Genomic DNA, 13,062 nt, shown 5'->3' with positions numbered 1-13,062 from the left:
ATATACCTAAATATTAACACTATCCTGAAATGAGAAAAACTGTAAATTGGATGAGGAAACTGAGGTACCACTGGTGACGAATGCTTTTTTTGGGCCAGAGACAGTTCTGAGAAGCAGGCAGGGCCTGTCCTAAGGGACCCCCAGAAAGCTATTGCTCCACATGATCTAGCTGGCGAGTGAACACTCGGAAACGCTCGTAGCAGAGTAAGGACCGAGCTTGCTCTTTGCACAGGAGTGTGTGAGGAGGCCGAGACATCACCCCTTCTCTTCTGCAGAGCCTCCTACTCCTCTGGGCAGAAGGTGCAGGCAGGAGCTGCCTAGGAGAGAAGAGGCTCTATCTCATTCTTCCTGAGCTGGGATGAAAACCTGGTTTAGTTTAGGACAAGCTTCCCAGGAAGTGAGGGAAGGTGTTTTCTGAGGCTGCTTGCACACCTGCTGCTGTTCCTGGGAAGCATGAACAGGCTCAGGGCTGCTCTGTGAGCGTGAAACTCATCCTTGCATGTAGGTGACAGCACCCATCCTGTGGGTACCACTGCTGTCCTAAGGACACTGAGGCACAGCATGGAGCAGTGACCTCCTGAAACCCTGCCTCTCTGCAGGGGTCCCACGGGCACCCTCAAGAGTGACAGAAGGTTGGGAACTAGCAAACTATGGGACAGAAAGGCCTCAGTTGGTAGAACTGACACACCCTGTGGTACTGGGAATTGAACTCAGGGCCTTGCACTGAGCTATGCCCTCATCCCTTTTTATTATCTCTCCAAAGTCTCTCCAAGTTCCTCCCAGGCTGAGGTTGAACTTGCAACCCTCCTGGCTCAGCCTCCCAGAGTTCTGGGATTACAGGCATGTACCACCATCTCTGGCTTATATATTTAAGTTCAATTATCTCTTCTGGCCCAATGTTTTCAAGATCAGTTGTGCAATTCTTATTTGGAGCAAGGTAACAGGTTATCTCTGAGGTCTTGATATGATTTAAGGTCTTTTGTTCAAATTTTTCAATAAAACTACTTTCTTGAGCTTCTGTTCATTTAGAAATAATTTTTACTGATATTTGAGAACCATAAACATTTCAGAACAGTAGAAAGGCTGTAACTTTACACAGGTGACACCTCATTAGCATCACTGGAGCCAAATGAGGAGGCCAGCTGCCCAGGAAGGTTCAGGATCCCCAGGCTGGTCCGTGTCCTGGGTGAGCTGTCATCATTGTTCACTGCTTTAAATATCCAACCTCCGCCTGTGAGGGATGTTCATTTGGATACCCCATTCTCCAGGCGAATACTCTGCTTCTGCTCCTGTAGTCACTGCCACTTCCAAGAAGACGTCTCCAGCAGCTTCGTCACTGGGGCACCATGAGAGCCTCATCACATTTTAGTATCCTGGACCAGGGGCTCATCCTGGGAACAGGAGAGAAAAGGAGTTAGGAAGAGCAGAGAAAGCCCGGCACGTGGCTGACGCACTGTGAGAGCAAGGAGCAAGAGTGACCCTGAGAAGTGTGTTACGTTCTTGACATAAGGTTTTACATTTATTAACTTATTCCCACCTCACAAAAGTGGTATGGACTAGGCTCCTCTATGAACTCTGCGTTACAGGTAAGACACCCAAGGCACAGGGAGGGAAGTCGCTTCCTTAGGACACATGGTATGTGCCGGAGTCAGGGTTCAAGCCCAGGGACCAGAGCTCCGGCCCTCACCACTGTGGTAGGCAGCTGAATTAGACAGAAATGTTATAGGCAGTCAGACAGGGCCAGGCCCTCAAGGAGACAATATGGAAGACAAGGTGACTTTGTGACTTGGAAGAGACAGACACTCTGTGTGGGCCAGACCTCAAGACAAAAGAGGAAACATACAGCTACATACTCCCTAGGGATGGCCATCAGGGATTCATATTCTAAATAGGTATCAATCACCTTGAAAGAGTCCAAATGAGTCACTATCCCAATCCCCAACAGGAAGAGACCATGTCCCGTATTCATGCCTGCTTGCTACATGACTTCCTCATTTGATTTTGATTTAATCAATTTTACCTGAGCAGTGGTGCTTGTAATCTCATTGGTTGACCATAGTTTTGTCCCACTTCATGCCCACCTAAGCGAGTTCCCATGTTTTCCACCACCTAAAACCCTCCTCATCACATGGTTTTCTTCTATAAAAGTCCCTGGAAGAGACAGCTATCTGGGGACCACCCACTTGGGGGCCCCCTCCTATCCCTTTTTTGGACAGAAGGTTTCTTTCCCCCAGTAAATATATTCTGCTCATAACCTCCATTTGTTCCTAAAATTCATTCTTCAGTTTTAGAGAACACGAACTCATCCTAGGTACCTTTCAGGTTGGGAGTTTCTTTTTTTCCCCTATCCACCGAGATCATTTTTCCCTATGTCATGACCAGGCCATCACTGCTCCTCCCTTGATGCCGGTTTACTCTGTCCCACTGTCCTGTCCTCTTAGCTACTCTCATTCCCACTCAACTCTTCAAGATAGAAACACTGCTCAAGATTCCCTGGCAACATCAATGTGAAGGAAGAACAGGCAGAGTTGAAGTAAGCCTTCGCCTGCTCCCTAGGCACGCTGGGATTTGATCCCTAGCACTTCAAAGATAAATAAAGATGGATACTTGAGCAAAGGGACAGCAAGGTGGCTATTTGTTCACCATCTACTTAGAGGCATCCTGTGCCAGGAGGGGCACTGAAGCCCTGGCCCTGACTGTCAGTACTGAGCTGAGAAACAGATCCTTGGGAATGTGCCCACTGTGTGAGGTGTGGACTGTCCTGGGCCTAGGCAGCTGTGCAAGGAGCTGGGGACACATAGAGAAGGCCGAGAGGGCAGAGATGCTGTGGCAGGGAGGGCTGAGCCAGGTGGGGCTGGAGCCACAGCAAGTGGCAGGGAAGGGACAGTAGGAGCTGGGAGAGGTCCCAGCATGGGATGGCAGGTGGAGTCCTGGGCCCCACTGTGGGGACAGGAAGGTCAGGGGCCCTGGGAAAGCTGAGAGTTAAAGAGTAAAGGGTTGGGGCCAGGGAGATGGCTCAGTAGAATAATCACTTGCCTGGCAAGCGCAAGGGCCTGAGTTCAATCCCTGGTTCTGTAGAAGAGTAGACAGCTGGGCTGTGCTTCCTTTACTGTGCTTTTTGACTACTTTCTTCCCTCTGGTGTCTTTGACCTAATTAGGAAATGGTCCCCTGCTTGCTTTGAAGGACACAGCCTCAGCCTCCTCCTTTTTGTTCACAAAGCTCCCCTGAGAGGAGAAGCCCGTTGATTCTACGATTATATCTGATTGTGCTGGTTTCTGCCTTTCTTTGACTATGGTGGAAGGGAAAATGGATTCTTGTAAAATGCTGACAGCCTGGGTGTGACTGTAATTAGCTTCTCTCATCAACTTACTTCTACCAATCAGGGCACAGGATGTGGAGGTAGTGAGGTGCTGAGAATTCTGGCTGCTGCCACTTGAGGGGCAGGGCGAACCCTCTTGCTGCTGAGTCCTTGGTCACCAGTGCCTGGGCGGTTGGATTCTAATGGTGCCCAGCTTTGAGAGGAAGAAAGACTGAAGGCAATGCGTCCTGCAGACAAACTTCACACTGTGCCTGGGCTGAGGAGCCGGGTGAGAGCTGACGGCTGACCGCAGCAGTGTCTGACAGTACTGACTATGCTCTGTGACCCTGCACACCCCAGGGCTCTCTTGGGGGTTGGTTTCTTGTTCTCCAGACCAGAGGCTTGGGCTCCACAGCATCAACACCATGACATAGACATGGAAAAGGGGAGCAGAGTGGCTGCATGGGAGGCAAGACCCAGGAGTGGAACAAAAGGAAAGGCTGGGGGGTTGGGGGGTTCAGAGGTGGGCATGAGCCTGGTGTGTCTGAAAAATAAAAGCATCAGCCAGGTTGGAGCACCGAGGATGGAGTCAGGGAGAGACAGGTGCATCCAGTCCCAGCCCTGCTCTCCAGGGTTTCGACCCTGCTCAGGAATGGGGTCTTTGTAGATGTAACGGAGCATCTCAAGATGAGTCTGTCAGGCAAGTAGTTAGACATTAGCAGGATGGGGGTGGGGCTGGAAGTGGGGGTGACACAGCTTGTGTTGCCAGTTTAGCAAAAAAAGATTTTGGTGTCTAACACATTGATAGCCACTCCTTAGGGCTCAACATAAAATGATCCCACAGAGCACAAGGGCATCTTACGGTGTCGCATTGTGCCTTGTACTTCTGACACCTGGTTGCCGGGTCTTCTAACCCCAGAATAAGGCACACAGCATGCCTCACTGCCACGGCCTGCTGCCCAGTGATATCAGGAAAGCAACTGTTCTTTAAGATCCCCGGATGTTGGGCTGGGACCTGGTTTAAATCAAGAATTTCTCAGCACCTGGGAGGCTGAGGCATGAGGATTTCCCTGAGCTTAAGGCTAGCCTGAACTACATAACAAGACCTTTTCTCAAAAACAAATCAATAATTTATTTTTCAAATTCTTTTATAAGTTCCTTATGTGATTCAAGCTCCTAAGGAAACACTGCCCATCTAAAAGGGACAGGAAGTCAGACACGGTGGAGCAGGTGGTACATGCTTATAATCCCAGCACTTGGAAGGCTGAGGCAAGAGGATCAGTGTAAGTTTGAGATCATCCTGGACTACATAATGAGTTCAAAGCCAGTCTGAACTGCACCGTGAGACCCTGTCTCAAAAAGACAACCAACCAACCAAAGGTGCAGGAAAGTATTTTTCAATTCCAAAGTAACTTTTTCTAAATAAAATGTTGCTAAATGTCACAATTACCCTAGCTTCTAGGACCCCAGGAGTAACTTTGGGTGCAGAGAAATAACATCAGGGTGTAGAGAAATAATATCAAACTCGCCTTGGTTTGGATGCCTTCACGGCAGTGCCTGCCTTTTCGCTTGATGGTGTGACTTCCTGTCTCTACAACAATTTATGCCTAGACTGCTGCAAGGCCTGGGAGTCTTCACCGAATGTTTTCATTTAAGGCACGAAGAACTAAAGACCAAGAAGTGAGTCAGATTTCTCATGTGTTTGGACCTGGCTGCCGGGTACTTCTGGGTTTGGGGGCCCTCCATCCAATGACAGCTCCTTATTAAGTAAGAGGAAGGAGCGCCCCGACACAGTCATGGGAAAGGCTATGAGAGACAGGCTGGTATAGGGAGTCAGGCTCCCAGGGCTCCAGGAGAGGAGAGGCTCCCCACTCAGAACCCCTACAGCAAGCCAACCTGTTAGCATCTTAATTTTGAAGTCCTTGCCTCCAGAACTGTGAGAAGGCATATTTTCTGTTGTTTAAGCTCCAAGCTTGTAGTATTCTGGAAGGCAACTTTAACAAGAAAGTTGGGTAATTTCAGCAAAGAATAAATTATTCAGTTCTCCATGGTGATACACAGCAGCCTTTGGAAGGCTGAGGCAGGAGGTTAGAGCCTAGCCTGAGATATTACTGACTTACAGACACTGTCTCAAATTAAAACACTTTTAAAAAGAGCTGGGGAGATAGCTCAGTTCAATTGTCAGTACCACAAACAATATAAAAGAAAAAGATGATCCAAACTAACCCACCTACCACCCAGGGGGCCAGGCAAGAGGCTCCTGTTGTTCCAGGAGGCCAAGAGCCATGAGTGAATGGGCAAGCAAACTAACAGAAGGGAAAAGAAACCATGTGGGGGGTGGGGGTAGGGCAGGGACATGGCTGAGGAGGCCATCAGGGTTGGGGTAGGAAATAAGACCCCAGGTTTTCCCTTTTCCTTTTGCAGTGCTAGGGAATCAAATCTAGGGCTTCACACATGCTAGGTGAGCGTTCTGCTGCCAAGCCACAGCCAGTCCTGCACCGAGTCTCTCTTGGGGAACTGCCAAGTCCTTGGGTAGCTCTGTACCCACAGCACGCACAGGTGGTAGGAAGGCCCAGTCAGGCAGGCCCTGACAGAACAGGGATCGGGGACCTCCCTCTTCCTGTGCAGCTGGTAAACGACAGGAAGTCACAGTAGGTGCCTTCCTAAGGCCCATCTCCAATGCCACCTTCACCATGCCTGCTACTCTGTGGTAGATATTGGCAGACTGAGCTGCACCAGTCTCTCTCCCTGCACAGGCCCCTGTCAGGAGAAGCTGGACCCACACCAACATGCTGCCCCCTCTGCCCTTTTGCCCCTCGCTACCAGCCCCAGCCAGTCCCTACCAGACAGCACACAGCAGGAGCCTGATGCCTTTGTTTCCACACACTGAGCTAATTTACCCCAGACTGAGAGGAGCAGGGCACAGGGCAGAAGCTCAAGGTGGCCTGGCACAGCCCTCCCTGTGTGAACAAGCCCAGCCACCTACCATGGGGACAGCCGGCTCACTCTGGAGGTCATTGCTGGTCCTGGGGCTGCAGCCTTGAGCCGCTCCAGGCACTTGCTTTTTGTTGTCTTCCTCACTCATGGGGGTGCTGCCACCTTCCTGTGCTCCGGAAGGGGGCTGGGGGGTCTCCTCCCCCTGGATCTCCTCCTTGGCCTTCGCATCTTGGCTCTTCTGGCCAGGGCTGCCCTCCTTATCGCCTGGCTTTGCCTCTGCAGACTTCCGCAGCTCTGCTTCCTCTCCAGCAGCCTTGTCCTCCGTGGGGTGCACATGCTCACTCTCGGCCTCCTCTGGGCAGGAGGTCTGGGATAGCTCCAGAGTCCCCTCCTGCGCCGGGCTCCCACTGGCCTCCTCCGAGCTCCATCCGGCCCTGTCCTCCTGCTTCTCCACGCTGCTCGATGTCCTCCTCAGAGGGGGCTTGCCCACCAGCACCTGGCTTCCCAGCACACCCCCACGGAGTGGTGGGGAGCCCAAGGTGTCACTCTTGGGTGGGAATACCTCATCCCCATTTTCCCTGGCACCATTCTCCTGAGATGAGTCAGAGGCCCCAAAATCTCTAAGGTCCCCACAGTCTGACTGTGACCTTCGGAACCTCCTGGAGGGGGGGCGCCTTTTGATAGAGCCCCTTGTCCGTACCTGGAAGAGGGTGTGAGGGACAGTTAGCCAGTGTCAGAAGACAAGAGGAGGACCGCCGCCACTCCCACAGGCGTGACCCAAGGGTCACTGCATCTCCTAGGAAGACACCCCATCCTCTCCTGAAGATTCAAATATTTCCCATTAAGAAAAAATTATACTGGCCGGTATAGCTCAGCAGCGCAGTGTCTGACTGGCAAGCACAAGGTCTTTAGTTCAACCCTAGAATTGCCCCACCACCACCAAAAGAAAAGAAAGAAAGAAAATTGATTTTATTGCCCTGTAGAACATTCACTGCTAGAGTGTCTAATTTGGCAAGTTTTATTTATTTATTTATTTATTTATTTATTTATTTATTTATTGGCAGAACTGGGGAGATGGCTCAATGGAATAAGCGCTTCCCTGGCAAGCGTAAGGGCCTGAGTTCAATCCCTGGTTCCACAAAAAACAAAAAAAAGAAAAGTAAGGCAGAACCGGTGATTGAACTCAGGTCCTTGGGCTTGCCAGGGAAGCGCTTATTCAACTGAGCCATCTCCCTGGCCCTAGCAATTTTCTTTTTCCTTCTAAGGATTGAGGTCAGGACTTTCACACTGTACATTCCCCATCTATTTTAAGCTCTAAAAATGTTGCTAAGATGCCAAATTGCCCAGACTGGGGTGGAATTTGAGATCTTCCTGCCTCTGCCTCCCAGAGTGCTGGGATTATAGATGTGCACCACCATCCCATCTTAGTTTAGCAATTTTATTGGAACAGCTTTTAAAAAATTGCCTGTGAGCCAAGGACATAGGTCAGTGGTGCAGCACCTGCCTGGTAACTGCCCTGGTAAGTGCAAGGTCCTGAGTTAGATTCCCAACACACACACACACACACACACACACACACACACACCCCTAAAAAGTTGCCTATGAATAACCAGTTCTTCAAATGCTCTCTGAGGGAGCTTTACCCACTTTTAGGTGTCCTCACAAGTTGACATGTTGAATAAAACCTGCTTCTATGCTGTAAGTCTTGTGATTTAAATTTTTGAAAATGATGCTAGACAAAGGTATGCCTTCCTCTGTCTCTATAATAATTTATGCCTAGACTGTTGCAAGGCCTGGGAGTCTTCAATGAATGCTTTCATCTAAGGCATGAAGAACTGAGGACCAAGAAGTGAGTCCTGGAAGAGGATGGGCCTGCAATGCCTGGCCACTGGGGCAACATTAGCGTCGGAAGCTGGAGCTTAGGAGCCCCCGGCACAGCTGCCTGGAAACGATCCCTGTCTGAGTGGTGTGTGGTCTCAGACTCAAAAGAACCACCCTTTAAAACTTTCTAGGACACCACACTTGGGTGACTCTTGGTCCACTGATTGATGGTTAGATACCTGCCAATCATACTTCTACCTCCGAGGTTTGTAGGGTCAGGGCTCTGGCCCTCATGGCCAGCAGAGAGCAGCTGGCATAAGGCTGAAGCCCCCGGATGATGACCGGGCAGCACCCCTGCTCCTCCTAAGCACCCCTGGGGAAGACCAGCTCTCTGCTGGCTCCTGTCTGCTCTCAGGGGCCTCTGTCACCTGGAGACAGAGGGCTTCGACCTTCCCCCTAGCCAGCAGGCTCAGACCTACTGTTTTGACATCTGCAGCATTTTCTGGTTTTTTGGTTTTTTTTTTTGTTACCAGGGATCAAACTCAGGACCTCATACTTATGCGGCAGGCACTTATGTTACTGAGCTATCTCCCTAGCCCAATGCAGCACCTTCTGCTACATGGATTTCCTGGATGGCTTGGAAGATCTGACTTCTCTATCCTTAATTCCAAAGCTGTATGTAGATAGCATTCCCTGGCAACAGACCCCCCACCCATGTGGCCCCTGCCTGGCTCTGTCCCACGTTGCTGGCTACTTGCTCAGCCAGCACGGAGTGTAGCTCACTCCCCAACTCCCCTGCTGGGGCTAAGGATCTGAAGAAAGCACACACAAAGGATCAGGGCAGCACCACAGACACGAGATGGCCAAGGGAACAATTTGTACATCCTCTGACTCCTTAAGAAAGGTGGGGCTGATACCAAGCCACTTGGCACCATTAGGGCAGTGACTCAGGGCAGAAGTGGATGTTTCAGGGTCTTAGTGATGTTTCGGCCACCTTCACTGGGAACTAGTTTTATTCTCAGCTTTTGGCCTTGTCTATCTGTACAGCTAGGATTAGTTCTCACCCCCTCTGTGTCCAAGAAGGATGGAGGCTACTTGGTAGCCTCAGCTCTCAGTGGGGTGCATGACACAATGACAGGTCGAGGGGAGGGGTGACTAAGAGCAGAGATTTCACTCCTGGAAAGGTCAGCTCTGATCCTGGTGCCAAATGTGTCCTCCTCGATCCAGGACAAAGGAGAGGGATTCAACACTGTCCCCTACCCACCCCCACACTCTGAAGCATGTGGATGCACTCCAGGCAGGTGTACCTTGTTGTAGCAGGGCAGGTGACTCCCTTCTGGGGGCTGGTCGAAGCTGACAGGCACCTCCTCTGCCTCGCTGGGCCGTGGCCTCACGCCAGGGCTGCTGGGAGTGGATGGAGGGCTGTGAAATGGCGACACCAGGGCCTTGAGGCCAGGACTCTTGGGTGAGGCTCCGGGCAGAAGGGCCGCTGGATCAAAGGTAAGATTGGCCTGTCATGAAGAGGAGAGGATTTTCAGTCAGGGTTGGGGAGAAGGAATGCACTTCTACCCCAGCTTGTTGCTTACCTGGGTTCAAAACTAACTGCTTGAGGTCAGCTCACCCGAGCCTCTTGGGGTCTCTTCCTAGCCCGTTATCCACCACCTCGCACTCAGCTCTGCACGTGCTGCCTGCTGCATCCTCCTTGCTACTTGACTTGCCACAGTGCTCACAAGCATGCATGTACATCCAACCACAATGCCTGGAGCTGGGTACAGAGATGCACTCCTGAATCCCAGCAGTCTGGGAGCCGAGGCAGGAGGAGCCCAAGTTTGAGCCCAGTCTGGGCAACTCAGCAATTAAGCAAGACCTTGGCTCAAAATAAAAAAAATTTAAAAAGGGCTGGGGATGTAGCTTAGGGCAAGGCCTTGTGTTCAAGCCTTGACACTGAACTCAGCTTTGTTCTGGTTGCATGAACTAGGCAGTGACTAAGGAGTCCGTCTGAGACCCATGCAAGGCCTGTCCCCTGCAGCCTGCAGGTGTGTGCTGGGAGATGGCTCAGGAGTGGGAATCACACTCTCCAGGAGGTAACCACCGCATGTCCCCCCAACCCAAGCCCAGTGCAGCAGGGGTGACCTCGGGTGAGGGCCACCAGTGGGGAGTCACATAGGTAACAAAAGCTGCAGGGGTCTTGGATCTGGGAGAGGTAGTGGTTGTGAATCCACCCCAGTGGGCAGGAGGGTAACCATGGGGCAGTGCAGGAGCATCCTCCTTGGCACCATGTGGGGTCACTTGTTCTCCTGCCCCATGTCCAAATCCCCATACAGCTGGAGCCTCCAGGCCAGCGGCGCTGCCAGCAACAGCAGTGAGGTCTCACCAAGAAGGGTCAGAACTCGGATGGCAAATGGTACGAGCTCAAGCCCTCCGATTCTCCAGACCAACAAATCAGACTGTCATTTATCAGCTGCTGTATGACCTTCAGCAAGTCCAACCCCCTTTCCGAGCCTTGGATTCTTAACCTGAGTCTTTTCTGGCAGATCTTTATTTACTGTCCCCTGACCCTGCCTGGTGCACACCTCCATTGTCCTCCCCTGCTCCCGGTGGCCCTAGAGGGACCCCTATCTGAGAAGGTAGCATGCGTAGACCACAAAGCATTACCCATGTTTAGGAAGGCAGCTACGCTCACCACTACCTGCCACCACTACCCATGATTAGGAAGGCATTCGCCACTGAGGCGGGGAAAGAACTAGATACAGAAAATGTAAAGAAGCAGCACTGTGAGCCCAAGAGAAGTGATGGGTACAGAGAGGCCTGGACCTTGGCTTCTGGGCAGAGGCCTTCACCCATGCATTAGAGGAGGGCCCCTTTTCTACTAAATGACAATCAGAGAAATTCCTTCTAGACAGCAACTTGCAAATAAAACGGACCTTGCTAGTCAGCAGAAAAAACAAACTTTGAACTTGGGGAGAATCACTATGGATAACCCACTTAACAGAATATTTCCAAAAAACACCTCAGTGGAGGGGGCCTTTCTTAGTCCTTGTGCCCTGGGTTCCCAACAAAGTCAGGCTGGCTGCAGGAGACAGACAGGCAGGGCTGGGCTGTACCCTCGGCTAGCTGCAGGAGGGATGCTGAGGTGTGGTCCCTAGGCAGGGATCCCTGAGTGCACACAGGAGCTCAGTACCTCCTAGGGTGACAGCTGGAGGGAGTTCTCAGTAGGAATTTACATTTCTGGGGCACCCTACAGAGGCCCCAGTCTTGCTTTCCTGAGCCCCACACCAGGCTGGGAACTGGTCTCTGACCTCTCCACAGCTGGGGGCTGCACAGCCTGTGGCTCTTTGTCTGGACATCCCAAAGGTGGTCTCAGAACAGGAGGAGAAGCTGGGTCCTTTGCAGGGGCTATGGGACCTGATGGTATAGGAGAGCAGGGCTCCTCCTGGCTGCTGGGCAGGCTCTGGGAGCAATTAGGACCCGTCTGCCAGGCTCCAGGCGGTGCCCCCGCCCTGTGCTTCATTCATGTCTCACTGTCCCTGTGGCTGGAGCACCTCCTCCCTCCCTCCAGCCCCGCCCCCACAGGAGGACCCATTCAGGATGCTTGGACCTCCTGCTCTGCCTGGACTCCCCAGAGCAATGCTCCTCACCTGAGGGTGGTGTCACTTTGCCCCCAGGGGATATTTGGAGGCATTTTTTTTCATGGTTACAACTTGCCTGCAAGTGCTACTCAGAGAAGGACCAGGGATGCTGAAACTGCTTTGCAAGACAGTCCCTGCATTGTGGGAAGGCCCAAAAGCCCCAGATGAGGTCTGGATGAGTGGGCTCAGGACACACAGTGGAGATCACTGCCACTTACTGTCCTAGATCTATTGTTGTGTTCCGTACAATTATGTTTTTTCAAGATAGTCTCACTGTGTAGTTCAGGCTGTCCTTGAACTCACTATGTAGCCCAAGCTGGCCTTAAATTCATGCCAATCCTCCTGCCTCAGCCTCCCAAGGGCTCAGATTACAAGTATGCATCACCATGCATGGCAAGTATGAAAATTTTGTCTCCCCAACAAGATCGGGGGTCAGGGGCAGCGCCATCTGTGTTGCAGCCACTCCCAGGGAGCCAGCTCGCCATGGGCACCGTCCATGAGCATACTGGGCTCACAGGCTGACAGGGCCAGGTGGAATGCTCTCCAAACAAGGAATCTGGCCACAGCTGCTGGATTTCAGCCCTGTATGCAGAGGGCTGTGGAAGGCTGACGTGACCTATGGTTACACCCAAGCCTCCGAAGAGAGAGCTTAGCTATCGCTGGCAGTTTCTTTCAATCACAATTTACTTTTTCCATGAGACTTGTGAGGCATCCCGTCATATCCACGTGGAGCTGACCGTCTGTGTGTGGTTTGACACGGTCCTCAGGTTAAAGCTTTGCCCAGGAGAGCATTGTGAAGACAGTCTCATGCTCTGGGCAGTCTGGTACTAGCTGGTCACTGGGGATAACTACTAGGGGGTCTTGGGTGCATGTCCCAGGAGTCCCAAAGGCCTCCTTCCAAAGGCCTGCACGCTGTGAGGAAGGGCAGGGTTGGGTCAAAGGGAGCCTGGTCGGTGCATCTTGTGCTTACCTGGAGCTTCTCAATCAGGGGCGAGCTCTTCACCTTGACTTTAGGAGCGTGGCTGGCATTGGAAGATGCTTTCTACAGAGCAAACAGATCAAAGCAACCAGATGAGTGGGGGAAGGGAGGAGGCTCTAGCTGGAGCCCAGCAACCCCAGCCAGTAGGAGAGGCTGGTCACCATTCACTTCCTGTTCCCTTTCTTTTACAGGCCTGTGTGAGGCCTGTGCGAGGCCTGCTCCTTCAGTCCTTCCCTCAACCCCCCAGCAAGATCACTTGACTGTATAAGCGAGAAGCCAAGGCAGCCACCCATGACAGAGGAGGTCCCCCAGCCCAGGAAGAACAACCTGGCTGTCACTGAGAAGGAAACTGTGTCTGAGGGGAGAAAGGTCTTAGCCCTGTAACCTTCAACAAGGT

At 51.8% G+C, this 13,062-nt stretch overlaps 1 protein-coding gene across 3 annotated transcripts in view; it reads right to left on the bottom strand.

Annotated features, from left to right (window-relative positions):
* Rcsd1 (RCSD domain containing 1) overlaps positions 1-13,062 on the bottom strand; it is a 61,808-nt gene continuing 48,746 nt past the window's right edge. For all 3 annotated transcript variants that reach the window (XM_023706310.1, XM_023706309.1, XM_023706311.1), the window contains 4 exons: positions 12,657-12,728; positions 9,365-9,568; positions 6,286-6,936; positions 1-1,391 (listed from right to left, as the gene is read on the bottom strand). In XM_023706310.1, the coding sequence (XP_023562078.1) occupies positions 1,359-1,391; positions 6,286-6,936; positions 9,365-9,568; positions 12,657-12,728 (960 nt within the window). In that variant the 3' untranslated portion in view covers positions 1-1,358. The remainder of the gene's footprint in view (positions 1,392-6,285; positions 6,937-9,364; positions 9,569-12,656; positions 12,729-13,062) is intronic.

The sequence above is a fragment of the Octodon degus genome, unplaced genomic scaffold, assembly GCF_000260255.1.
Source record: "Octodon degus isolate 3935 unplaced genomic scaffold, OctDeg1.0 scaffold00250, whole genome shotgun sequence".
Lineage (NCBI taxonomy): Eukaryota > Metazoa > Chordata > Mammalia > Rodentia > Octodontidae > Octodon > Octodon degus.
This window is presented reverse-complemented; position numbering and strand designations above follow the sequence as displayed.